The following is a 24,888-nucleotide window of genomic DNA, read 5'->3' as shown; positions in this document are numbered from 1 at the left end:
TCCAGAAAAAGATGTATTTCTGCCTTATTGACTATGCCAAAGCCTCTGATTGTGTGGATCACAATAAACTGTGGGAAATTCTGAAAGAGATGGGAACACCAGACCACCTGACATGCCTCTTGAGAAACATGTATGCAGGTCAAGAAGCAACAGTTAGAACTGGACATGGAAAAACAGACTGGTTCCAAACAGGAAAAGGAGTACGTCAAGGCTGTATATTGTCACCCTGCTTGTTTAAATTATATGCAGAGTACATCATGAGAAACGCTAGGCTGGAGGAAGCACAGGCTGGAATCAAGATTGCCGGGAGAAATATCAATAACCTTGGATATGCTGATGACACCACCCTTGTGGCAGAAAGTGAAGAAGAACTAAAAAGCCTCTTGATGAAAGTGAAAGAGGAGAGTGAAAAAGTTGGCTTAAAGCTCAACTTTCAGAAAACTAAGATCACGGCATCTGGTCTCACCACTTCATGGGAAATAGATGGGGAAACAGTGGAAACAGTGTCAGACTTTATTTTTCTGGGCTCCAAAATCACTGCAGATGGTGATTGTAGCCGTGAAATTAAAAGACGCCTACTCCTTGGAAGGAAAGTTATGACCAACCTAGACAGCATATTAAAAAGCAGAGACATTACTTTGCCAACAAAGGTCCATCTAGTCAAGGCTGTGGTTTTTCCAGTGGTCATGTATGGAAGTGAGAGTTGGACTGTGAAGAAAACTGAGCACCAAAGAATTGATGCTTTTGAACCGTGGTGTTGGAGAAGACTCTTGAGACTCCATTGGACTGCAAGGAGAGCCAACCAGTCCATCCTAAAGGAGATCAGTTCTGGGTGTTCATTGGAATGACTGATGCTGAAGCTGAAACTCCAATACTTTGGCCACATGATGTGAAGAGCTGACTCATTGGAAAAGACCCTGATGCTGGGAGGGATTGGGGGCAGGAGGGGAAGGGGACGATAGAGGGATGAGATGGCTGGATGGCATCACCGACTCGATGAACATGAGTTTGAGTAAACTCCGGGAGTTGGTGATGGACATGGAGGCATGGCATGCTGCGGTTCAAGGGGTCGCAAAGAGCTGGACACGACCGAGTGACTGAGCTAAACTGAATTGAGAGGACTTTGAAAGATGAAAGGAGAGATGGTATGAGATGATTCATGTGGAAAATAATGAGGAAAGGTGTCACTGAGGAGGGAGTACTTGTCAGAGATGATTCTAAGGTTTTGTTGGTTGGGAGAGTTTAGGTACAGGACCTACTTCAACTGGCTCTGTCACCTAACAGCTGTGTGATGTCTGACGGGTCACAATACCTCTCTCAGCCTCCTTTTCTTTTTCTATAAAATGGAGACAGCTACCCTATAGGGCTGCTCTGGAAATTACACAAGATGGAGCACCCAGATAATAAACAGCAGCCAGCCAATAAACGAGCTATTATCATTATTTAGACTAAAGTTTTTGAACTCTGGCTGCATTTTAGAATCACTCAGAGAGCTTTTAAAAAATATTAATTCCCTTTTTCCACCCCAAACCAGCTAAATCAGAATCTTCAAGAGTGACGCCCAGGCATCAGTTATTTTTTTTAAAAGTTTCCCCAAGTGATTTCTAAACATATAGATTCTTGGTGTTCAACTGTGGTCTGCTTGGCGACTTCAGCTGGGAGTTTGCTAGAACTGTAGGTTCTTGGACCCACACTAGACCTTCTGAATCTTCATGCTATAACTAGGTCCCCCGGATTCTCAGATGTCAAGGTTTTTGGTACGCTGCCCACACTGAGTAGAAAAGGAGAAGGTTCAGTGTATGTACCACAACCCCCCTTTTTTCCTTTAGATATTCATAAAGGAGGAGGGGGAAGCCAGCTGATATATTCAGAGTTGGCATATGTGCGTCACAACAGTCCCTTAATATTACTATGAAACCTTACACTTAGCAAAAGACCCTCACTCGTGTTACTTCACTTGAGCCTAGCTAAGAATAGTCCTGGAAGTTAGGCATCATTGTCCTCATTTTACAGCTATAAACTGAGGTTCAAAGAGCCCTAATGGCTCAAGATACCCCCAGTCGCAAATAGGGAGGCCACGGTAGGAACCCAGACAGCAAACCACCCAGACAGCTATTCGAAGGATGGCCCTGAACTTGAATTTGCGGCAATAAGAATTTTGCTACAGTAAATTCACAAGAGAAGATTCTAACTACCTTTTTCCTACCGGGGCCGCGGAATTATCAGAGCGGTCGCTCGGCAACTGCGTCGACACCAACTTTCGACCAATCCGCAAACTGCTGGCACGAGGACTTCTAGGCATCAATAGTGCTTCTGCGCATGTGCTATTGCCTTGAGGGCGGAGAAGCCTTTTCTTTCCTTCCCTGACTTCCGGACGCCAAAGGAAGTGGCTTAGGGACGCATGCGTACTGTCTCCGCGGTAATTAGGGCAATTTCCTCGGCAGGCGTGAGGGGATTCCAGTCCCTCAGGGTTAGTGTTCCGTCACCTCGCCTCTGTCTCCTCCGCGCCCGAGCGGGGTGGGGGGGTCGCAGGCTCTCGAGCTCCTCCCGCTTCCCATCGCCGGCTTCCCTCCGCTGCGCGACTCTCAGGTAGGCCCCGTGCGGATTCTCCTTGTTCCCCGCCGCCATGGCGCCGCTGAGGCCGGGTCCCCGGGGGAGTGCGTCCCGCCGCGAGGTGCCGGAGCGCGAGCCGGACCGTTGGCGAGCTTCCTGAGTGGCCCCTGGGAGGGACGTCGGAGTTGCAAGGGTGCGTTAGGATCACCGCTGGTCTGATCCCCTCGTTTTTCTCGTGGGGAAACTGAGGCACCGAGAAAGGGCCGAGTCAATGGCAGCCCCTATCGCCTCTGCCCTTCCTGGTTACACGTCAGGCTTCTCCTCAGACTCAAGCGGCCCCCTCGGAGACCTTCCCTACTATTCTTGGTAGTCTCTTCCAGGGTAACGTGCTTGAGCGCCTTTGTTACACTTATCAGTGTCTGCACTTAACTGTGTTTCTGTTTTCCTCCGCCAAGTGTTTTATTATATCCGTGTGCTCACACTCCGCCCAGGCAAGCATCTGTGACACGCCAGGCGCTGTGCTGCGGGCCAGGTGTGTTTTAGGGGAACATCCAGACAACTCTGGGCCGTTTGGAGCTGGCACTTTCCTGGGGAGGGGGCTGGTTGCAGACAAGTCCCGGATGGGGACCGGTGCTGTGAAGAAAAGGGGCAAGTGATGGAGGATCAGGTGTATTATTTTCGGAAGGCAGGGAAACCTCTGAGGAGAGGAGGTGACTTTAAAAGAAAAAAGATGCTACAAGAGTTTCACCGAACGTCGCTTACACACTGTAACCTATTTAAAGTGCACAGTTTGATGAGTTTGGAAAGTTTAATACAGTCGTGTAAGCATCATCACGATGCAGTTTAGACCATTTCCATCACCCCCCAAAAGTTCACAAGAGGAGCTACCTTTTGAAGTGGGACCTGAAAATTCACACTGAGACAGCTGGGGATTTGGGAAGGTATCTGAGTTTCCTGGGCTTCAAGAAAAATAATGAAATGTAGACATATTAGGTCTATGAGCGCATTAATCTCAAAAAGCGACTCCCTCCACCGGGGGAGGCCGGGTCACCCCAGGTTGCAGGAATAGCTGGTAGGAATGCTTCAGACTAGGAGGCGCTTATTGTATTCACAGGCAGAAAGGAAACCCTCAGAGCTGGAGTGCTCAAGGAGGGAGCAAGAGACTAGGTAGGCTAGAGATGAACACCTGCCTTCTGAACTTGTGGGTTCCCAGTGTCCTGTGCAACATATGGTCCACACAGGCTGATTAATGCTCCATGGTTGAAGAGAAAGAAGGAATAGAAGTTTCAGGCACTGTGTGTACAGCTTCACTTCGGGTGGATCTTAGTGTCTGTTTTTGTAGATGAGAAAGTGTTAGTTGCTGAGTCTTGTCCAACTCTTGGCAACCCCATGGACTGTAGCCTGGCAGGCTCTTTTGTCCGTGAGATGTTCCAGGCAAGGATACTTAAATGGGTTGCCATGCCCTCCTCCAGGGTATCTTCCTGACCTGTGGATTGAACCCGGTCTCCTACATTGCAGGCAGATTCTTTACTGTTTGAGCCAGTGGGGCTAAATAATTTGCCCAAAATCATATATTTAGTTCCTGGACTTGATTGCAGAACCTTTGTCATTCCTTTGTTCACACAGTTAGTTTGTGTTCCAAATACATCTCAGTCATTTGAGTCAGAGATGGTCAGCAAGCCCCACATCCTTGCACAGAGTCACTTTTTGAGATATTAATGTACTCATAGACCTAGTATGTCTACACTTGATTATTTTTCTTGAAGCTCAGGAAACTCAGATATCTTCCAAAATTCCTCATAGTTTTCCCATTCGGTGTTGTCATCTTAAGAGATGCTACTCTTGTTATCTCATGTCACTCAACTGCAAGGCTCCTTTGGGTAGGCAGCTGGATGTAAGAATTTACTAACCAGTTACAGAATTGAAAATACATCAATGTAAGTGAATCATCAGAGAGTTATAATATATATACTTTCTCCTTGTAAGGAAAAAAGGAAACTGGTTTATGACCCACTATCCACTAGATACTATATTTTCTACATAGATAATCTGATTTGATACTCAGAGCAACCCTGGATAAGGTGTTAATATTCTCTGTATTTGCAGAATAGGGAAAATGAGACTTGGTCAGATTAGGATCCTAGTTCTGGTGAGTGGCAGAGGCATGGTTCTAACCTAGGTGGGCCCACTAGACTATGGCACCCCTAAAAATAAAAGTGGGGAATTCTTGCTGGGCAAATGTCCAGCACAATGCCAAACTAGATAAAGGTAGGTTACTCCTTAAAACTCCTGTGGTTGCTGCCAAGATTGGTTGCTTTTCTTAGTAAGTTCATGCAGAAATAGTGATCTAAACCAGAGTGTGGAAATTTGTATGAGGAAAGTGAACTGTCACTAAATGGGAACCTGGAAGAACAGCCTTCTGCTGGTTTCCTGTTGTATTCCTACTGCTCAGTGCTGTGTCTCAAACTGTGTAAAAATGAATTTATTTTCTAGTTGATGACTGAAAAATACTCTGCTGTAATGTATCGGTATTGGTTAATTAATTGTGATGAATGTAAGAAGGGAACTGGATGTGGGATATATGGGAACTCTTCTGACTTTGGAATTTTCCATTAAAAACTATTCTAAAAATAGAAGTCTTATTGTTAAAAGGCACTCTGCTTGTTGCATATTTAAATCTTCTCAGAAGAGAGAAGCGTGATACCAAGTCATTTATTTATTTACTCTCTATATCCCTTCTATAACTTATCTTTTTATTGCCTCTTAAGGATGTTAATTGCTTATGAGAGGACCTGTCCTTTACTTTTTCCATTATTTTTTAGGGCCAAAATGAGTCTGTTTGGAACAACCTCGGGTTTTGGATCCGGTGGGACCAGCATGTTTGGCAGCACAACCACAGATAATCACAACCCTATGAAGGTACCACATACAGCTTCACGGGGTTTTTAGAAACAGTGCAGGCCAGAGAGTCCCACATCCGTGATAGCAAGACAATCCCACTTGGTGTGGGAGCCTCCTTTGAGGTGAAAATGCTGAAAGTTTGTTCAGCCTGCTCTCTCAAATACTGGAGCAGAGAAATTGTGTGTCCCCTGGACTAGTGTCCTATTTCCCCTGACATTCCTAGTCACTGAAATCACACAAGGTGCTTGTTAAAATTGCATGTGCCCAGGGTCCAGTCCACAACTGTTGAATGAGAATTTCTCTGGGAGAGGGAGGCAGGTGATGATGATGGTTGAGCACTGCGGGGCAGGAATGACCTGGTGGGCCGTTGTTGGGAAACGAGGCTACAGGCCTGACTTTGAGATGCTGCCTGCGGTCCAGCAGTGCCAGTACTTTCACTGGCTGCGTTACACTCCCCCTTTTTATCCAAGTAAGTGAGATCTGATTCACTTAGTTCTTGGGAACAGGGATACTTCACCTTGATGTGTTAGTGAGAAAGAAAGCAATTTTGAATTGTGATGATGTATACATTTTAACATGGACTTTTTCCACCCCAGGATATTGAAGTAACATCCTCTCCTGATGATAGCATTGGTTGTCTATCATTTAGCCCCCCAACCTTGCCGGGGAACTTTCTTATTGCAGGATCGTGGGCTAATGATGTAAGTGCTTCTTAAATGTATCTCCTTAAATGGAGGTGCTCTCTGTCATGTATCTCTCTGCATGGGCAGGGCTGGGTTTTTTGTTTGTTTGTTTTTGCTCCAAGTGAATAAAGCAAAGTTATGGCTTATTCATGACCTTTTTTTTTTTTAAAGAAATGAGTTTAAGAGTGTGAACCATTCTGAGTGGCAGGCATCACTTCTTGTGCCATTTTTTTAAGAAAGCAAGATCATGTGCATCATTCAAAAATTTATACTCTAGTTCAGTATCTTGAGTATATTCCCTGATCATATGCAGTATTCATTGAGAATAAATGTTGTCCCTAATGCTTTGTGGGAATTTCTCTTCTAGGCATCCTGAAGGATGCCTGTTCTTTAGGCGTATGTTAAAGCTTTTCACCTTTATCTGTATTAACAGTCCTGCATCAACACCATGCTTACCAAACAGAAATTGTAGTATTCAAAAAGAAAGATAAAAATTCTGGTAGAAAAAAAGGCAAAAGATGTTTAGAAGCACTTCACAAAAATGCAGGTGACTTGTTAGAGCAAACTTGAACCATTTAATCACACTCATAATCAGATAAATGCATAGTGGCTTTGCTGCTCACTTAAGTGGGGGACCTAGGCCAGTTATCTTAGTTCTCTAAGCTTCATATCCTGAAATAAGATGGAGATGACAGTAAGTACACAGAGGTTTAGCTGTTGTAGAGATGAATTCAGATAATGCATACAAAGTGCATCATGGAAAATTCTCAAGTTTCAGAAAGGGAGTGTCTGAGACATAGGGTACAGCTACCACTAGTATTACTCATTTTATTATGCCAGTTTGATAGGGGAAAGTGTCTGCCATGTAAATTTGTGTTTATCTGATTATGGCTGGGAGCATAGGGGTTATCATTAATTGTTGTGTCTGCATTGTTTTATTACTGTAGGTTCGATGCTGGGAAGTTCAAGATAGCGGACAGACTATTCCAAAAGCCCAGCAGATGCACACGGGGCCTGTGCTAGATGTTTGCTGGAGCGATGTAAGTTTCGTTATGTTTTTATATAACCTGAAATACAAATAGCATGTATGCATGCACATTTTAGAAATGCTGTTTCTGAATTTAAATACGGTCATTGATTGATATTCATAATGTAGTCAGTTAACTTTTGTTATGTTTTAGTTAGTCTCTCTGAAAGCTTCTTGCATAAAAAAAATCCATTAATTTATTGACCTATTTGCTTGAGCAAAGTGTTAGCTGCTCAGTCGTGTCTGACTCTCTGTGCACCGCATGCACCTCCCCCCATGGATTGTAGCCTGTCAGGCTCCTCTGTCCATGGAATTCTCCAGGCAAGAATACTGGAGGGCTTTGCCATTTTCTTGAGCAAGGGTTAGACAGTTAAAGCTTTTCCTATATCTCTTGATGTGCCAGGAGCTTATGTTGTTTTAAAATTAAAAATTTACAGTCCCTGGAAGTAAGTCCTATGGGGAAAATTAATCCTTTACCATTATTAGACTTTTGAAATATTTCCTTTCTTTGAAATTCTTTTTCCTTCCAAATCCTGAACATTAACATTATAAGTAAATATGTTTGAGTTTATTCAACTCTGAGCTCTTTTTTTTTTTTTTTTTGAGGGGATAAGGTGGGTGATTGGGGTGTTTAATGAAGGTATACCATTTACAAAGAAGCCGACAGGGATGGTGAAGTCATGCACCGCAGGAGCCTTGGCCGTGAAGGGCCCAGCCTCCCTCCCCTCCTTCCCCTCTGACAGCCGAAAACAAAAGCGCCTGACTCAAGAGTCAGGCAGATGTGCTGAGGAAGCTAAGTCTCAAGGTTCCTCTCCAGGCTCATAGAATTTTTTTTATTAGGTGTAATTTGCAGGCACTAAAATTAAACCTTTTAAGTGTATGATTCTGTGAGTTTTGAGAAATGCATAGAGTTGTGGTCAAAATCTAGAAGAGATCCATCAGCCGAAAGATTTCCTCTTGCCCTTTGTAGTCAGATCCTCCTCAGCCACTGTCCCTGGAGACCACTGGTGTGTTTTCTGTCCCTGTGTTTCTGCCTTTACTGGAACGCCATCAGTAGAATCCTTTTGAGTCTGGCTGCTTTCAGCTCAGCGCACTTGAGGTCCATCTAGCGTGGGTCTGGCAGTAGTTTGCCTCCTTGTTGCTGAGTAGTAGTGCATTGTATGGATATTCACCGTTTGTTCACCATCCACAAGCTGAAGGACATTTAGGTTGTTTTCCATTTTTGGTTGTAATGAATAAATGCTGCTGTAAACATTTTGTATGCTGGATTTTCCGTGAATATAAATTTTCTTTCTTTTTGAGTTTATATCTAATAGTGGGCTTGCCGAGTCATATGAAAAATTTATGTTAATTTTTATGAGAAACACCAGACTACTCACACCATTCATTTATGTGATTGTATTTAGTTTACACATAGCAAATGATTCTGTTTATAAATATTTTGAGTTGCTCCTGTTTTAATCATCTGTGAAAGTCTTCTCTAAGGCATTTCTGTCAATCTGTATAAAGTGTATTCCTGATTTGTCTGATTAGGTTATTATGAGATTAATAATAGTTTTAAATTACACTTAGAAAAACAGCTATTTGAGTAGATTTTAAATACTTCTAATTTATTTTACCTGTCTTTCTTTACTGATGAGAGAACAGATCAGAATTGTGAGTTTCTTATCGGGTATGGTAAGAAATAGAATTACCTGACACCAGAATTCTGTTTGTTGTTCAGGTGTTCCTGCATCGCCTTTTACAGAAATGTACACAGCCTATTTCCTTTCTCTAATTCCATTAGAGTCATGCGCCGTCTAGTGGAAGAGTCAAAATATAGACATGAAGAGTTCCAGTTCAGGGAGCTAAGTTCTTAGAGAGACAGGATGGATGCACTGTGCTGGGTGGACAGAACCCAGAAGGCAACTATGAAGTTGGGAAGGGTGCAGTGAAAGCTTCACAGAAGAGGCAAGAATTGAGCTGAATCTTAAAAGCAAACCATTTGCTTATAGCTTTAGAGAACTGTCTCTATTCCAAATGTGGATTCAAATTTCAGCTCTATCTTCACTTTTTGTCTTTGCCAAGTTACTAATCTCTCTGAGTCTGTTATCCAGTCACTCAAAGACTAGCATGGCACCTGTGGGAAGTGGTTAAGAGGCTTGCTTGAGGTAACATAGAGAAAGGCTGAGCCCAGACTTGGACCTTCTGGCTCCAGAGCCTAGGCACTGACAGCCTCCCTCACAGGGGCTTGTAGGAAATAGGAGCTGACGTGGAAGAGGAAGGCATATATGGAAAGGCACAGAAGAGCCAGAGTTACCCTCGAGGTGTAAAAGCCCAGCTGGTGAGGGTGATTCTCCAGCAGTCCAAGGACAGAGCTCGATGTGTGGACACAACAGGTGGAGCTTAGAGGAGCTGATTTGGGAGCATTTAGCAATCTCATTCCTCTGCGCCAGCCTTTTGATAGACTGGCCTCTGTCTCAGTGTGTCCACTGGGGCCTGGCATCCTGCAGCTGGTAGGATCAACATTTTAGGAGATTGAGGGGCCAGTGTTTCACTCAGCCTCAGGACAGCCCACATTAGCATCTTTCCAAGGATTTGTGGACTTACCTTAGAGCCTCATTAATAGAGAAGACGGTTTTCTCTCTTCTTTCAGATGAAGAGCTGTTGACTTCAAATAAGTTTTTGCTAGGGAAGGATAATGGTAAATCTGAACTGTGGAACCAGAAGTGACATGGTAGGGGTCTGTAGATTATGGCCCATGGGCCCAGTTTGGCCCATTGCTAACTTTTGTAAATGAAGTTTTCTTGAAACGCAAGCACACTCATTCATTTGACAGTGTGTATGGCTGCGTTCTAGCTACAACAGCAGAATTAGGAGTTGCAGCAGAGACCACTTGACCTACAAAGCGGAAATATTTATTACCTTTTAGGAAAAAGAATTGTTGATGATAGGTCTAGATTTTCAACTCGGTACTTACTGTTTTTAAATTATCTTGTACTTCATAATTGACTGACCTACTTTATGAATTCTGTATGTGAATATTTTAAAACTATAACACAGTGCCAATTTTTTAAGCTATTCTGTAGTTTATATTGGACCAATGATCATTGTAAATTAGTGTAGTTTTATTGCATGCACTTTAGAATGCTGTTAGATGTTGAACTGAACACAAGTGATATTGATTGAGCATATGTGGTATAGAGCAGAAATTGCGGGGAGAAAGATACAGTATATGTGGCGAAATGTTTAAATTGGTGAATGTAGATGATGTGTTTGTGAGTATTCATTGTACTATTCTTGTACCTGTTGTGAAGGCTTGAAATTGATGAAAATAAGAAAAAAAAATTTAAGTGGCTCCTGGTAGGTAATACACATTGATACAGGATATAAAAGGCTGCTCCTAGAGGGCTGCCAGTGACCATGACTGCCTCTGAACAGTGAGCTGGGGTCAGGGAGGGACTTGGTTTTCATTATGTAACTCTAAATGCTGTTTAAGTTTTTTATTAACCTGTTTGCACATTGTCTCTTAGAAAAAAATTGATAATTGAAGAGAGCTGGAAATGTGTTTTTTATGACATTGTAGTTTGCAATACACAAGCTCCCAAATAATTGGAAAAATAAAAATTGCAAAATAAAACCTGCCTCAGTATGTTCAATCTAATATCTAAGTGTTCATATAGAATTTTTATTTTTATTAGAATGTCAGATGTTTTTCTACTTTATTTTAGGATGGGAGCAAAGTATTTACAGCCTCATGTGATAAAACTGCCAAAATGTGGGACCTCAATAGTAACCAGGCGATACAGATTGCACAGGTAATAAATAATAAAATTTATCCTCTGCAGAGATGCTGGGCAAGGCAGGGTTGTAATGATTCTTACTCTTTGTTACAGGAAAGGTGCATTTCAGCTGTACCAAATCAATTAGACTTAAATATACCAGAAACCTCTTCAGCACAAAATAACACCAATTTTATGAGCACTCTCGTTTTTATTGGTGTTTCACAAGTTGTTCTATCAAGGGTCTTCCGCATTTGTGTGGTTGAGGGTTGCATCATAAGGAGCTAGTGATGTTCAGACCTGTAAAAAGGCAGTGTTAAAACTGATCCTCAGCATTCCAGCACCTGTGTTGGCTTGCGTTGTCCCAGGCTGCGTTTGGCCACTTGTTCATTAGACAAGTATGTATCAATTGCCAGTGAAACCGCAGGCACTGTCCTTGGAGTAGAGACACAGCAGTGAGTGAGAGGCACCATCCCCTGTGTCAGGAACTTTTACAGCCTGCTTGAGGATGGCAGGCAGGTTCTTGTGTGAAGACTGCTAAGAAAAGCAGAAACAATGAAGAGGAGAGAGCCTAGAGCCAGAGGGTCAGGCCTGGTGAGGAAGAGCCTCTTGACGCTGAGACATTTTCAGGAAGGTGTCACATACCCTGAGACAGCAGTCCCGTGTGCTAGAGGACCTCTTCGATCTCTAATGTTTGTCTTCTCAGTGATACAACTGTGGGGGAGTTCTTCCCTGTGAGTTGTTTCTAAGTACTTCCCCCTTCACTCTCATTACTAGTTAATTATGGTTCAAATCAAATTAAATTTTGTTGGTATGGAAGGTAGTTACATGCTCTTAATGTTACACAGAATGTTTTGGTCATGGGGAAGAACTATACCATCCTTTGGTTTTTGTTGAGTATGACCTCAATATTTAAGATTCCTTTTCTTTGAATTTCCAGAACCAAAGCTGTGTGGCATGTTACATTACCTTTGCCTTGATCTGTTTTGGTTTTCTCTTGAAAGCACGATGCTCCTGTCAAAACAATACATTGGATCAAAGCACCAAACTACAGCTGTGTGATGACCGGGAGCTGGGATAAGACCTTGAAGGTATGCTACATAATAGTCAAGGGACTTCCTGGCCTGACCAAGGTGGTATTCTTACACTATCTGGATGTTAGCTCTGAATGGTTGGTCACTTGTTTTTTTGTTTTTGTTTTGTTGTGTTTTTTTGTCTTTCAGTTTTGGGATACACGATCATCAAATCCTATGATGGTGTTACAGCTCCCTGAAAGGTGTTACTGTGCTGATGTGGTAAGAAGTTTATTACTTTATGATACCTTACAATTAGAGGACAACGTAAAATTCCTTTAAAAATAGATGTGGGATGTAGTTTGGATTGCCTCAGTTGTCTTAAACCTAGATTTTTGTACTGCATATGTTCCAGAACTACAGAAAGCTGGATGTCACACTTTTTAGTCACTTATTATACGAACATATTCAGTCACAGGCCATGCCGGCACCGGTATGATGTGTACTATACAAAAACTGGCAATAACTTTGTGATGTGGGACTAGATCTTTGGTGACTGTCCCTGAGTGGGATAGAAGCTGAAGAACTTTCTCTGTTGGTGTAGCAATAAGTCTTAAGAGTGTACTAACTGCCCCATAATTCCACTTTTAGGAATTTATCATGAGAAAAGTAGAGATGCAAATGTTCTTTGTTCTGTATAATAGAGTGAAATATTGGAAATGACCCAGTGGGCCAACTCTGCAGTCGTTTGATTTGAGGGAACATTACTTAAATGGCCACCACTACTGTTCTCAGGAAAATGTGTGGAGCGGTGCTCACTGAACACACTCTAGTAAAGGATGTGAATTATATAGAAATGTACATACACACACACGTGTAAAAACTGCTCCAAAAAAAGACACGAGAAAACATACCGTAATGCTGACAGCTGTTATCATTTGAAGGGGTGGTAGAACAATGATTTTTGTTTCTTCTCTATTCCTCAGTATATGTTCTAAATAAATATTTCATAATATTTCATAGTTTTAAAAAGTGAGTCTTTTAAAAAGGTATGTTCTACTTTCAAATATGATTTCTCTAGGTTACCTTGAAACATGTAAATACCATTGGATTGTTAAGCTTAAAAAAAATTCACTAATTTTTGCGACTCTGAAAAAATTGATAGAATACTTTGGTATATAAAAGAGCACACCCCACTTTAAGTAGGTCTCTGCTTTCCTCTTTTTCCTAGATATATCCTATGGCTGTGGTGGCAACTGCAGAGAGGGGCCTGATTGTGTATCAGTTAGAGACTCAGCCTTCTGAATTTAGGAGGATAGAGTCTCCATTGAAGCATCAGGTGAGTCATGAATCAGATCAGGAAGCTAGTATTTAGCATCATAGGGAGTAAATGCGTGCATGTGGAAATTGTTGTACTTTTGGATATTAAAAGGAGGCGACTTTAAGGATATAAACACAGTATTGGTGGGTAAATACCGTCCTTGGCAGACATGCCCTGGGTAGCAGAATGCTGCTGAAGGGGTACACACCACAGTGAACTGGCTCCATTGTGAGTCCATAGCTTCTGCCTTCAGCCTGGTTTCCACCTGCCACAGATTCTTAGATCTTCTTCACCTTCTTCCGATCCCTCCCTCCTTTGGCCTTTGTCTCTGCAGATCAGATCTGGCTCTACTCCTAGAACACAGAAGCTGATAATTGGAAACTTCCTCATCTTAACTCCTGCTGAACCTAGAACTCTGGCTACACCTGCCTCTTGCCTACCTTTTCCCACCTGTTGAAGAGTGGTCCATGCTCTCCAGTGGCCAGTTTTGGTTGGGTTCTGCTCTCTCCCACCTCTCATCTTGGGTTCTGCATCTCACTAGGTGGAGCCTTTAGCTGTCTAGGCCAGAAATCAGGAGTTGTCCTTTACTCACTGTCCGTCCTTTTCTCCTCCCCCATCTCATTAACCACCACGCTCACTTGCACCCTGTGTGTGGTTTCAAATCTGACCATTTCTCTCCTTCCAACTCGAATGCAGCTCTTGTTGAATGACAGCAGGAGTGTGAACCTATGCGTGTCTGCCTCCGGAGACTGGGCCATGGGCTCTTTGTTTGGGATCTTCTGTGGAGTCCAGGAGACCCTCCTTTGGGCCCTCAGGCTCAGTGTTGGATCAAGTGTAGTGTCTAGCTTTTGCATAGCTTATTCATGGTTTAGAAAGTTCTGGCCACATCCACTGTATGCTTGACCCTTGTTCCCACATCCTCCCCCAGCAAACACTACTTCCCTTTTCCAGTGGGGATGCAGAGACCCTGGGACACTGGGTGACTTCCTAGAGGGCACTCGCTTAGTCAGTTTTATGCTGCAAATCAAAGGGACGTGTCCTCCCAACCCACCAGGGGGTCAGTGCCGGAATAGGAGCTGGTGGGGCTGAGGGGTGCGTGCCTTGCTGCAGTGACAGCGAGGCCTGCAGGGTAGCAGAGGAGCAGCAGCACCTGGACGGAAGAACGTGGTCTGCGGTTTATTCATAAAATCATGTGGCTGAATAAAAAAAGAATGCCTACTGGAGGAATGGAAAAATATTCTTTATCGTGTTTGAGAAATATGTTTCTGGTTCTTTGAAAACCCAAAAATGGAGTAAAAGTTGTTTACTTTCACGTTATTTATGGAATGTTATACTTCACATGATGATGATATACTTTTTCTCCCCAACTATAGCATCGATGTGTGGCTATTTTTAAAGACAAACAGAACAAGCCAACAGGTTTTGCCCTGGGAAGCATTGAGGGGAGAGTTGCTATCCACTACATCAACCCCCCAAATCCGTAAGTGAGGCCTGGTCAGCTTGCAGATGTTCATGTGAGACATTTTGTTTTGAAGGAAAGCTAAGTTGGGCCTTTGTTTTTCAGTGCCAAGGATAACTTCACCTTTAAATGTCATCGATCTAACGGGACCAACACTTCAGCTCCTCAGGACATCTACGCGGTGAGTTTTTAGAAACGTTAATCCTGAGAATATGTCTAGAAACTAAACTTGGCGGTGGATAGCTGAGTCATTATGGGATCAGAAAAGATCACTGTCATTGTGTGTGTTCATGTGCAGGGACAAATGGCTTACATGGGAGGTTTCGGTTTTCTGTTTTTATGAACATGTTGACTCTCTTCATTCTCTGTTTCTGAAATGCAAGCTTAGGCGTTTTGGGGGGCAACTTCCACCTGTATGAGTGCTAGTATAGTAGACAGTTGGTACGCTTAGCTAAAACTGAGAAATTGCTATTTGCTGAAAAAGAAAAAGGCATTTTCCTGAGGTTTGCTCCTTGGTGCCACTAGCTTACATACTGTTAACTTCTGCTGACTTGTGTTTTTAACGAGAAACAAGATTCAGTCCTGAGCTGTCAGTTGGTTCAGAAAGCGGGGCTGATTTTTGATGTGATCAGCAGGCCATCAGTTCTAATGAAATTATGGTTGTTCATTTTATGTTCTCATTGAACCAGGAAGTCTGCGTTGTCAAAAACCCGGTTTCTCCTCCCTCCTCATTGTATGTATCCATCCTTCGTAGGTTAATGGAATTGCGTTCCATCCTGTCCATGGCACCCTTGCTACTGTGGGATCTGATGGTAGATTCAGCTTTTGGGACAAAGATGCCAGAACAAAACTAAAGACTTCAGAACAGTTAGATCAGCCAATATCGGCCTGCTGCTTCAATCACAATGGAAACATATTTGCGTATGCTTCCAGCTACGACTGGTCAAAGGTGAGAATCCCCAGGCCTGCACTGGCGCCATCCAGCAGCAGAGCCAGGCTCTGGTGTATGAAGGCCTGAGCTTAGTCATGAGGCCTCTCCAGACGTGCTGTGTGTCTTGCACGTGACCTGTCACCATCACCTCACTGCAGCAGGAAGCAGCAGGGCCTCCCTCTCAGCCTTTCCCTGAGAACATGCCCACGTGAGGTGCTTGGTCAGCGTAAACCCAGCAGCCGACACTCTGGGTCATCTGAGTCATTCAGTGATGTCGGGGGTTGTTGGGTGAGAGTGACGAGGGCTCGGCAAGGTGCCCAGCCTTCACCAGAGGCATAAGCTTTTTGTTTGTTCACTGTTTGGGGAGGGAGGTTACGGACTGATGGGGTCCTGGTTGTGTTTGAGTCATCCCAGTGCTGTGGTAAAAGAACTGACCCGAGCACTCAGGTTTCAGCCAGTCTCACCTCCACACGTGTCTGTCTTCACTCGTCCTGCCCCCCTCTCCTCCCATCCCCAACACACTTAACTCCATTTCTTCTCTGCCTCTTGTTATTCCATCTTCTCTTCCTGTCCCCTGTCTCCTTCTGCCATCTCTAAGCACACACTTCAGCTGTTCTGAAACAAGCGTTAAGAATCCCAGTGTCCCCTTACTGTTAAACTCATCCAGGGAGGTAACCACCTGCCCTCTTGTTCCCCCGCCTCTGTCTCCTCCTTAGTTTCCTGGAGCTGTCGTTGGGACCTCACTGCCTTTGTCCTCGTCTGGTCCAGAAGCTGCTTATTGTCTGCGTTGGGCACTGTGGGCCACCCCTTCCTCTTCATTCACAAAGCCTTCTCCCTGGTCTCTGACATATCTGCTGTCTGTTGTGTTCCTACTCCTGACTGCTCACTGTCTCTGGTGACTTCTTGCCCTTCTTCCCAACTCTTGCACGCAGGCCTTTTTCTGTAGTTCTCCTTCAGGTTCCTCAGGCACATCTGCATTCATGAAGCACCTCCAGCATAAGCTGGTGGCTCTCGTGTCTCACCTCCTCCTGACCTGGTGCCCCAGTCCTCTGTGTACCCATGCCAGTGGGGTGTCTGCACCTGGGCACCCCCTGAGCACCTTAACCTAGGACATAAACATCGGGTGGATTTTCCAACCCGTCTCCTTTTATCCTCCAGGCTTGCTGCTTCTCCTGTGTTCCTCTTTACTTAAACACCACGTGGTCAGTGGTGGTGTGATTCCAAGAAGTCTTGGAATCACCTATGATTCTGTCTCTTTCTCTCAGAAGAGCTGGGCAGTCACTGAGCTGCATCTACTTCACCTATGTGGTACATCTTGCCCGATCAGAACACTGTTGTGATGCCTGCTCTGGTCTGTGGGAGGCACAACCTCTCTGAGTCTTTGCTTCTGTGAGCCATGCAGCTGCCCCCCCCCCCCTTTTTTTAAGCAACTTCAATGCAGTAAATTGCACATAACATATGTAAAAAGTATACTTTGATCAGTTTCAGTATCTTTATGTACCCAGGAAACCATCACCACAGTCAAGATTAACAATTATCTCCCCAAGAGGTTGTGTATTGTAATCCTTTCTTTCACACACACATTGATTTCCTTTCTGTTGTTATGGATGAATTTGTGTTTTCTAGAATTCTATACAGATGGAATCATACACTAGATAGGCTTTTTTGCTGTTGAGTATGTCACTAGTTCGTTCCTTTTTATGACAGTAGTATCCCATGGCCTGGCATCACTGTTTATTCATTCACCTGTGGAAGCCATACCCTCGGTTTTACAAAGAGTGTGCTGTTTTTGGTTCTGCCTGTCTGGAATTGGAGCCAGCTTCTGGCCTGGGGCCTGAGGCTCCCCGTGGGCCTCTGATGGAACTCATCTTCTTCACCTGCTTGACCTGCAGCCACATCAAAACTCCATGTTTTGCTCACATGACACTCAGGTCTCTGTTTTCAAGCCTTGAAAAAATAGTTGTAAATTGAAAGAAGTGTATAACCAGAGCTCATTGATTTGAATGCTGCTCAGAAATCCTTAAATCAGAACAGTTAATGTCAACTTACAGTGGAATACTTAATTATAATCTTTTAATTTAAAAAAAAGTTGTTTTAGGAGTTTTTCATTGTTCTCAGTTGAAGGACAGTATCTGTGGTATGGAGTCATGATTACGTGGTTAATATTAGCTTGCTGCTTTAGTGTAACCAGTAAGAAAAGCTATACTTTGTATAAGACTGGTTGGTCATTGTTTGAGCAGAATTTCTAGAACCATCTCGGCATAGCTGTCAAGGAATGAGAATAAAGCGTGCCATTGCAGAGCAGGTGGCAGGGTACACCCAGAGGCCCTTCCCACCTCCGTGGTCCAGGCCTTTCGGTTACCGTGGCTTTCCACTCCTCTTGTCTTGTCCACCCACTCTGCTCTCTTCCTGTCCTGTCACTGTCATTGTCACTTACAGTCTTTGTGGCTGCCATTCCTTTTTCCCCTCGTCGTTCATAGCCTGGCCTGAACTGGGTGTTTCCAGCTCCCCCAGTGTCAGGTAGCCCCCCTCCCTCCCCGGCAGATAACACCAGCTCCCGCACGTCACCTCCCTCAGCGTCTGGGATGGCACATCTGCTCCCTCTGACGTCACAGACCAGGTGTCTCCCGTGCTGAGAAACCTGCAGCTCATTCCCCACCACCTTCCCCTCCCCAGGCTGTCTCTGGTGACTTCTTGCCCTTCTTCCCAACTCTTGCACGCAGGCCTTTTTCTGTAGTTCTCCTTCAGGTTCCTCAGGCACATCTGCATTCATGAAGCACCTCCAGCATAAGCTGGTGGCTCTCGTGTCTCACCTCCTCCTGACCTGGTGCCCCAGTCCTCTGTGTACCCATGCCAGTGGGGTGTCTGCACCTGGGCACCCCCTGAGCACCTTAACCTAGGACATAAACATCGGGTGGATTTTCCAACCCGTCTCCTTTTGGATGATGCCAAGCTGTCTGGGGAGTCGTCTCAGCAGTAAACAGTGGGTGGAAGCTTGACAGGAGTCTCAGTGCTGAAGAGAGAAATATGTAAAAGGTCATCCTTCCAAGGGGACATTGCAAGTCCCACATCCTTAACCTTTTCTCTGGGGACTGAAGTTTTTGTTTAAGATTTGACTTTTATTTTTCTCCTTTACTTCTTTCACTCCTAAGAGATTATGCTTCACGCACAGGGCGTAGGACTTGGCATGTTAAAAGTACCACAAAATGCTAACCTGATTTTTCATCGTTTTTAAGATACTGTTTTTTCCCCTTTAGGGACATGAATTTTATAATCCCCAAAAGAAAAATTACATTTTCCTGCGTAACGCAGCTGAAGAACTAAAACCCAGGAACAAGAAGTAGTGGCTGGAGACATGTGGGTTGTCCGGAGTTTTCTCTCCATTCTGCCTCGTCTTTGTACGAATTTGGGTCCCAGCTTTCAGTAGGTTGTCAGCCCTGGATGTGGATTTCAACCTCTGGAGAAAATGATGTCATTCTTCAGCAGTCAGGAGCCAGGCGGCCACAGTGACTGTCCGTCTCCATTCCACTGCCGGTTACAGGTTTCGTCTGTACTTCTAAGGAGATTCAAATCATTATAGACGTCCTTAGATTCACATGGGCGCCTGCCAGGTATTTGCAGTGCTTCCTCCCGCAGTGTATGTATTAGAGAACATTGGGAAACATTTGGCAAGCCTGTACTGTATTTTGTAATAAACATTTTGAAGATTGTCTCCTAAGCTCCCTTTGTCCGACTCTCCTCTCACCCACCCATGAGCTCTGAAGTGGTTGTTCTGCTCAGCGTCCTCGTTGGGTTTTGGTTCGTGATTGCAGATGCCCTGTCGGAAATGAGAGATCGCGCCCCTCAGAAGAGACAGTCCTGAGCTGGAGTTGTCTCTGCCCTGTGGCATGTCCAGCAGCAGCCTCTCCAAGCATTGCTGGACAGTTTGGATGTGCTTTTCTCTTGCTTCCCTTATTCCCATCTTTGACATTGCAGTGCTTTTCACTTCTGCTGGGTGTCCTGGTGACTGGACCATGGTTCTTCTTCCTGTTTTGAGGCACAGCCCTTTGTGGGCAAAGCCCAAGTGGTTGATGCCTTTGTGGACTCCCAAGTTAGAACCCAAGTCCGCTGCATGGAAAGTGCTCTGAGTTCGTGCCCCCAGTAGCCATAGTTTTGGAGTGTTTTTTTATTTCATGTAATAAAATTCCTGATTGGTAAGTATCAGAAATGAGAGTCTATTGTGTTTTTACCCTGCAAACCCAAATGCTTCTGCTTTACTCCTTGGGGCCGGTTGTAAATTAACTTGCTCAGTGTGGAAGTCAGGTATTGTAATATTGTAAGACATGTTTGCCTACTCCTAAAAGACAAAATAAAGTTTTCTACTGAAAGACATAACCTGCACTCAGTGGTTTAAATTCTTCGCTCATCAAATCATAGATGAATTCAGACCATTAACTCTCTGGCTCTTTTGGTCTGAAAAGTTTTGTTGTTTTGGGTGGTGATTGTTTTCTTTTGGCTTTTTAAATTTTTTTAATTTTCTGAGAGAGAAAGGCAGGTGCACTAGAAAGGTCTTAGTTTTCAACTTAACTGTTTACAGCTAATTTTTTCCTTTCCTTTATGAATCAGCGCTGTAGCCCTGTCATCTGTATGTATGTGCAGATGTGGCTATGAAGAGAGCCAGGCTATAGCCAAGCTTGATTGTCTCGGTAGTCCATGTTCGTTGGAGATGAGAAGAAACATATCACTTTTAGTTCAGCCAGAGTTTCACTGTTCTTTTTTTTTACAAGCTAGTGACTGGCTGTGGTTCAAAGTGACCATAGAATAGTACATCTTAAGTCATGATCCTTTTAGAGTGGTCTTTTCTAACGGTCAGATTTAAAACATTTAAGTCCCTGGTTGGACTTAAAGGCTGCCAGAAACCAGGAGTAAGTAAGGGCCCCAGGATGTGAGTCCTGGAGATGGGTTCAGTCCTCTGTCAATCTAGAACCTGAAACATAAAAGTGAACCTGTAAATATTTGCTGAAATCATTAAACTTCGTAAGATACTTGTTTTCATGTTTTGTAAGAGGTATGTGGGGTCTGAGGAACTCTCCATCTTCGACATCCCTGTAGACATAATACTATGTGTTGCGTACGGCAGGTGGCAGTCCAACTGCGACCCCATGGACTGTAGCCCACCAGGCTCCTCTGTCCGTGGAATTTCCCAGGCAAGAATACTGGAGTGAGCGTCTATTTCCTTCTCCAGGGGATCTTCCCAACCCAGAGGTTGAACCTGCGTCGGCAGGTGGATTTTTTACCACTGAGCTACCTGGGAAGCCCCAGGTGCTCAGTAGGTATTCATAATTTGATGGCGTCATCTAGTTTGGGAAGACCCAAGTATAATCTTCACTCCACTTTAATTAATGTCAAGTCATTCTGCCATTAAAAATTTATACCCAGTTTAAGATGGAGTTGCTTTCACTGAAGGTGGAGTATGTAAACCTCATGGAGAAGACAGGTTTTGTTGTTCATTTTTTTCCCCCAACACTTTTTAATGAAAAATTTGAAACATATGAAGCAGTTGGGAGTTTTATAGTGACCATTTATCTACACATAGATGCTACAGTCAACACTTTGCTACCATTCCTTGTTTTTCTTTTATATCGATTCACTTATTGAAAACATTTGCTCCTCAAAAATAAATTTGTCATTGACATAAATTTAGAGAAAAAAATTTCAATACTATATGGAAAACTAGTATCTCTTACCCCAAATAGAAAGTAACCATAAAAAATACAGTGAAGATTCCACAAAGGTGACTATTTCATGTGTTCTGGGCTACGTAGAGAGAGGGAGGGATTTTTTTTTTTTTTAATACAAAATTTTAGTTTCCTTTAAAGGAAAGGCTCAGTAAGAAATGAACCTTGAATGCATATAGGAACATCTAAGCCAGCATTTTCCAATTAAATCATGACCCCTCGTAGGTGGTACAATTACAACGAATTGTAGTGTCAAGTGAAGCCACAGACGACAGAACCTATTCCAGTATGTGGCTTAGAGTAATGGTAAATGTTTTGCGTGGTGTGCTAACATTACAAGTTTAATAATGTACTGGATTGGGGTTTCTTTTTTTGTCCCTCTTTTTACATGATTTAGGGCAGTGGTCCCCAACTTTTTGGCACGAGGGGCCAGTTTTGTGGAAGAAAATTTTTCCACAGACAAGGGGGTGGAGGGCATGGTTTCAAGATGATTCAAACACATTACATTTCTTGTGCACATTTTTTCTATTATTATATCAGCTCCACCTCAGATTGTCAGGCATTAGAACCCAGGTGTTGGGGACTTTTGATTTGGGTGGATTCTTGAGGTTCAATAACCTCAAGTAGCATTTATTGTCTGACCACCAGTCTTTAACTGTGTGCTTGCATTCTCCCCAAATGGAAAAGGTAATTACATCGATTCCAAAATGACATTTGAAATGCCTGTATGACGTAGTTACGAACATGCACTCAGAGTTGGACTGCCTGCCTCCACGTCCCAGCTATCAAGTGATGACCAACTCTGCGACCTTAAGCATGTGACTTAAACGTCTGTGAGCTTCAGTGACCTCATCTAAAATGGGAGACATTAAAAAGTAGCTGCCACAAATGGTCGGTGTGAGTATTCAAAGAGCTAATGGGTGTGAAGGGCTTCCGTGGCTGGCGCATAATAAATGTCAGCTGCTATGCGCTAGCTTCAGGGGGATGGCGTCTGGGAAGTTTCCTGTCCCAGGGAGCCTGCTGGGACCTTAACGTCCCTAAGAGGATTCTCCCCCAGGGAGGCTGTGTTTCAATGTGACCAGCAGAGGGCGCCAAGGATGCCAGTGCCAGTGTTGGGGACCAGCTTCTGTATTCAATTTCACTGACTTCAGCTCATTAGAAGAAACAGTGTGGCTCACCATTTGCTCTTGTTACTAAGCTTGTAAAATAGTTGGGAAGTAGAGTCTAAGGATTATTGATGCTGCTAAAAGACTAGTCTTTAATACATTTTTATCTTAGAAGATTGATGTTCTGTGTGGGAAATTCTGAAAGTCAAAGTGAAAGTGTTAGGTCCGACTCTTCAACCCCAAGGACTGTAGCCTGCCAGGCGCCTCTGTCCATGGGATTTCCCAGGCAAGAATATTGGAGTGGTTTCCATTCCTTTCTCCAAGGGATCTTCCTGACCCAGGGATCAAACCTGGGTCTCCCGCCTTGCAGGCAGATTCTTTATCGTCTGAGTCACAATGCTGAAGGGAACAGTTTTTCAGAGCTCAGATTCCTGAATTTCTACTTAAGATCTAATGTCCCTGTTGGTTTCCTCCTGGGATGTTGAGGCCTTCTTGTGTGGGGTGGGGGGCGGGGGGGCTCTGAGCACTTGCTCACCCTTTAGCATCTCTGCCCTGGTTTAGGAAAGTAAGATTCAGAAAATCTCCATCCCGCATGGCTATTGGTGGCAAACAGGCCATTTTAAGATGCATTTTAATAACTTGGGGTGCTCCAGGCCTCCATGTGTCTAGTCAGAATGGAGATGTAAATGTAAAATTTGGCACTACGGCTGCTGCTGCTAAGTCGCTTCAGTAGTGTCCAACTCTGTGCGACCCCGTAGACGGCAGCCCACCAGGCTCCCCCATCCCTGGGATTCTCCAGGCAAGAATACTGGAGTGGGTTGCCATCTCCTTCTCCAGTGCATGAAAGTGAAAAGTGAAAGTGAAGTAATTTGGCACAGTAGATTTCAAAAACAGAATATAAATATCTTTTTAATATCACATTGAAATAATATTCTGGATGATGGTATGACCCTGTCATACTTTTGTAACTGCAGCTACTAGAAATGTAAATCCACCACAGTGTATTTCCCCAGGACACTGGGGCCCCAGGCCCTCTGACTTTTTGAAGATCTCCCTACTCATCACATCATATGTTAAAATGCACCCACATCCCACCTTAAATACATATTCTTGCTGTAAGTTTTTGGGGAAAAAATTTTTTTATGTTTTACTTCTGAGATTATTTGGCAGTCTTTAACTCATACTTGGCAATGATTTCTTAACAATCACCTAGAATACCAGGAAGTTTCTCAAAACATGTTTTCTGACAAATCTTTGGAACACTGAAGAGTTTGATAGTATTGTATTTGTGGACACTTACCTTAGTTTGGGGTTGTTTTTATATTTTGAAGCCAATTTCCACTCTCTCCTTCCTGCTCCCAACCCCACCCCCAGACACATTTGTAGGCCTTTGAACAAGCTATATAAGCCCCAGGTCTGGGGTCCAGGGTGCCTCGTGGGAAGTTTCTCGGGGCTGCAGTGTTTAGCAAAGGCAGTTTCAACACTAGAGTCCTATTTCCTTGAGAGGTGCCGGGTTGATACCCAGAGACCCAGCGTTTCATAGCTCTGCAGAATTTCCTGCTAAGTGAGGACTCCTGGATTTCACAGATCTTGTTCATCAGAAGGCGGGAGAAGGCGGGAAAATCCTGTGGCTGCAGTTTTGAGAGGGTTTTTTGTTTTTTTAATCACAGCAGGTGTTATGTCACCAAAGAGCAAACAGAAGCAGAGTAAATAACTTCGCAGCCTGATGTAAGTCTGTTGTGAATTTTGCATCGATGTGTTGAGAAATATTCTTTAAGGTGAGGGCCATTTCCAAAGCAAATAAGAAAAACCAGTTATACACTTGCTTAAACAGTAATTCAGCCCCTGAAAAGCAACTCGTGTGCATTCTTTTGATTTTTCCCTCCCAGGTGTGGGGCAAGGGTGGTGATGGGGAGAGGACACGGACACAGTACTAAGACACCGTCAATCCCCTGTCTCCCATGGGCCAAACCAGCACAATCCTTTAGGTCATCAGGGCCCCTGGCAGTGCTGGGTCACCCCCAAGGCTTCGGCGTCCCTTCCTCATCACCGGCCAGCAGTGGAGACTCTTCCTTTTGAGTCTTGAATTTAGATGTGGCCGCCAGCCCCCTGGTACCATGTCAACACTACCCCTGGTGAGCTTAGGGGCATGGATCACTTACCAGGTTTCACAAGCCTTCCCGGGGACTGGGAAGGGCCTATCTCTGGCCCTTCACTGGCTACTCATTGGCCAGGGCTCGCCGACTGCAGCGGAGTCAAACCCCAGCCCCTGCTGACTCCTCATCAGGCGCCATGTGTGGGTTCTCAGTCACTTCAGTCGTGTCTGACTCTTTGTGACCCCGTGGACTGCAGTCCGCCAGGCTCCTGTATCCATGGGATTTTCCAGGCAAGAATACCTCAGGCACTGTATTTACCA

The 24,888-nt window shown here is 44.1% G+C and overlaps 1 protein-coding gene across 1 annotated transcript; it reads left to right on the top strand.

Moving 5' to 3' along the window:
- Positions 1–2,402: 2,402 nt before the first annotated feature.
- Positions 2,403–19,359, top strand: RAE1 (ribonucleic acid export 1). Its single transcript, XM_065921741.1, has 12 exons — positions 2,403–2,589; positions 5,376–5,472; positions 6,051–6,155; positions 7,085–7,177; positions 10,875–10,961; positions 11,930–12,016; positions 12,149–12,220; positions 13,170–13,277; positions 14,633–14,739; positions 14,824–14,899; positions 15,473–15,667; positions 18,907–19,359. The coding sequence occupies exons 2-12, from the start codon at positions 5,383–5,385 to the stop codon at positions 18,991–18,993; spliced, it is 1,107 nt and encodes a 368-aa protein (XP_065777813.1). The 5' UTR covers positions 2,403–2,589; positions 5,376–5,382; the 3' UTR covers positions 18,994–19,359.
- Positions 19,360–24,888: the final 5,529 nt, after the last annotated feature.

This window comes from Muntiacus reevesi, chromosome 2, assembly GCF_963930625.1.
Source record: "Muntiacus reevesi chromosome 2, mMunRee1.1, whole genome shotgun sequence".
NCBI lineage: Eukaryota > Metazoa > Chordata > Mammalia > Artiodactyla > Cervidae > Muntiacus > Muntiacus reevesi.
The sequence above is the reverse complement of the archived record's forward strand: the minus strand, read 5'-3'. Positions and strand labels throughout refer to the sequence as shown.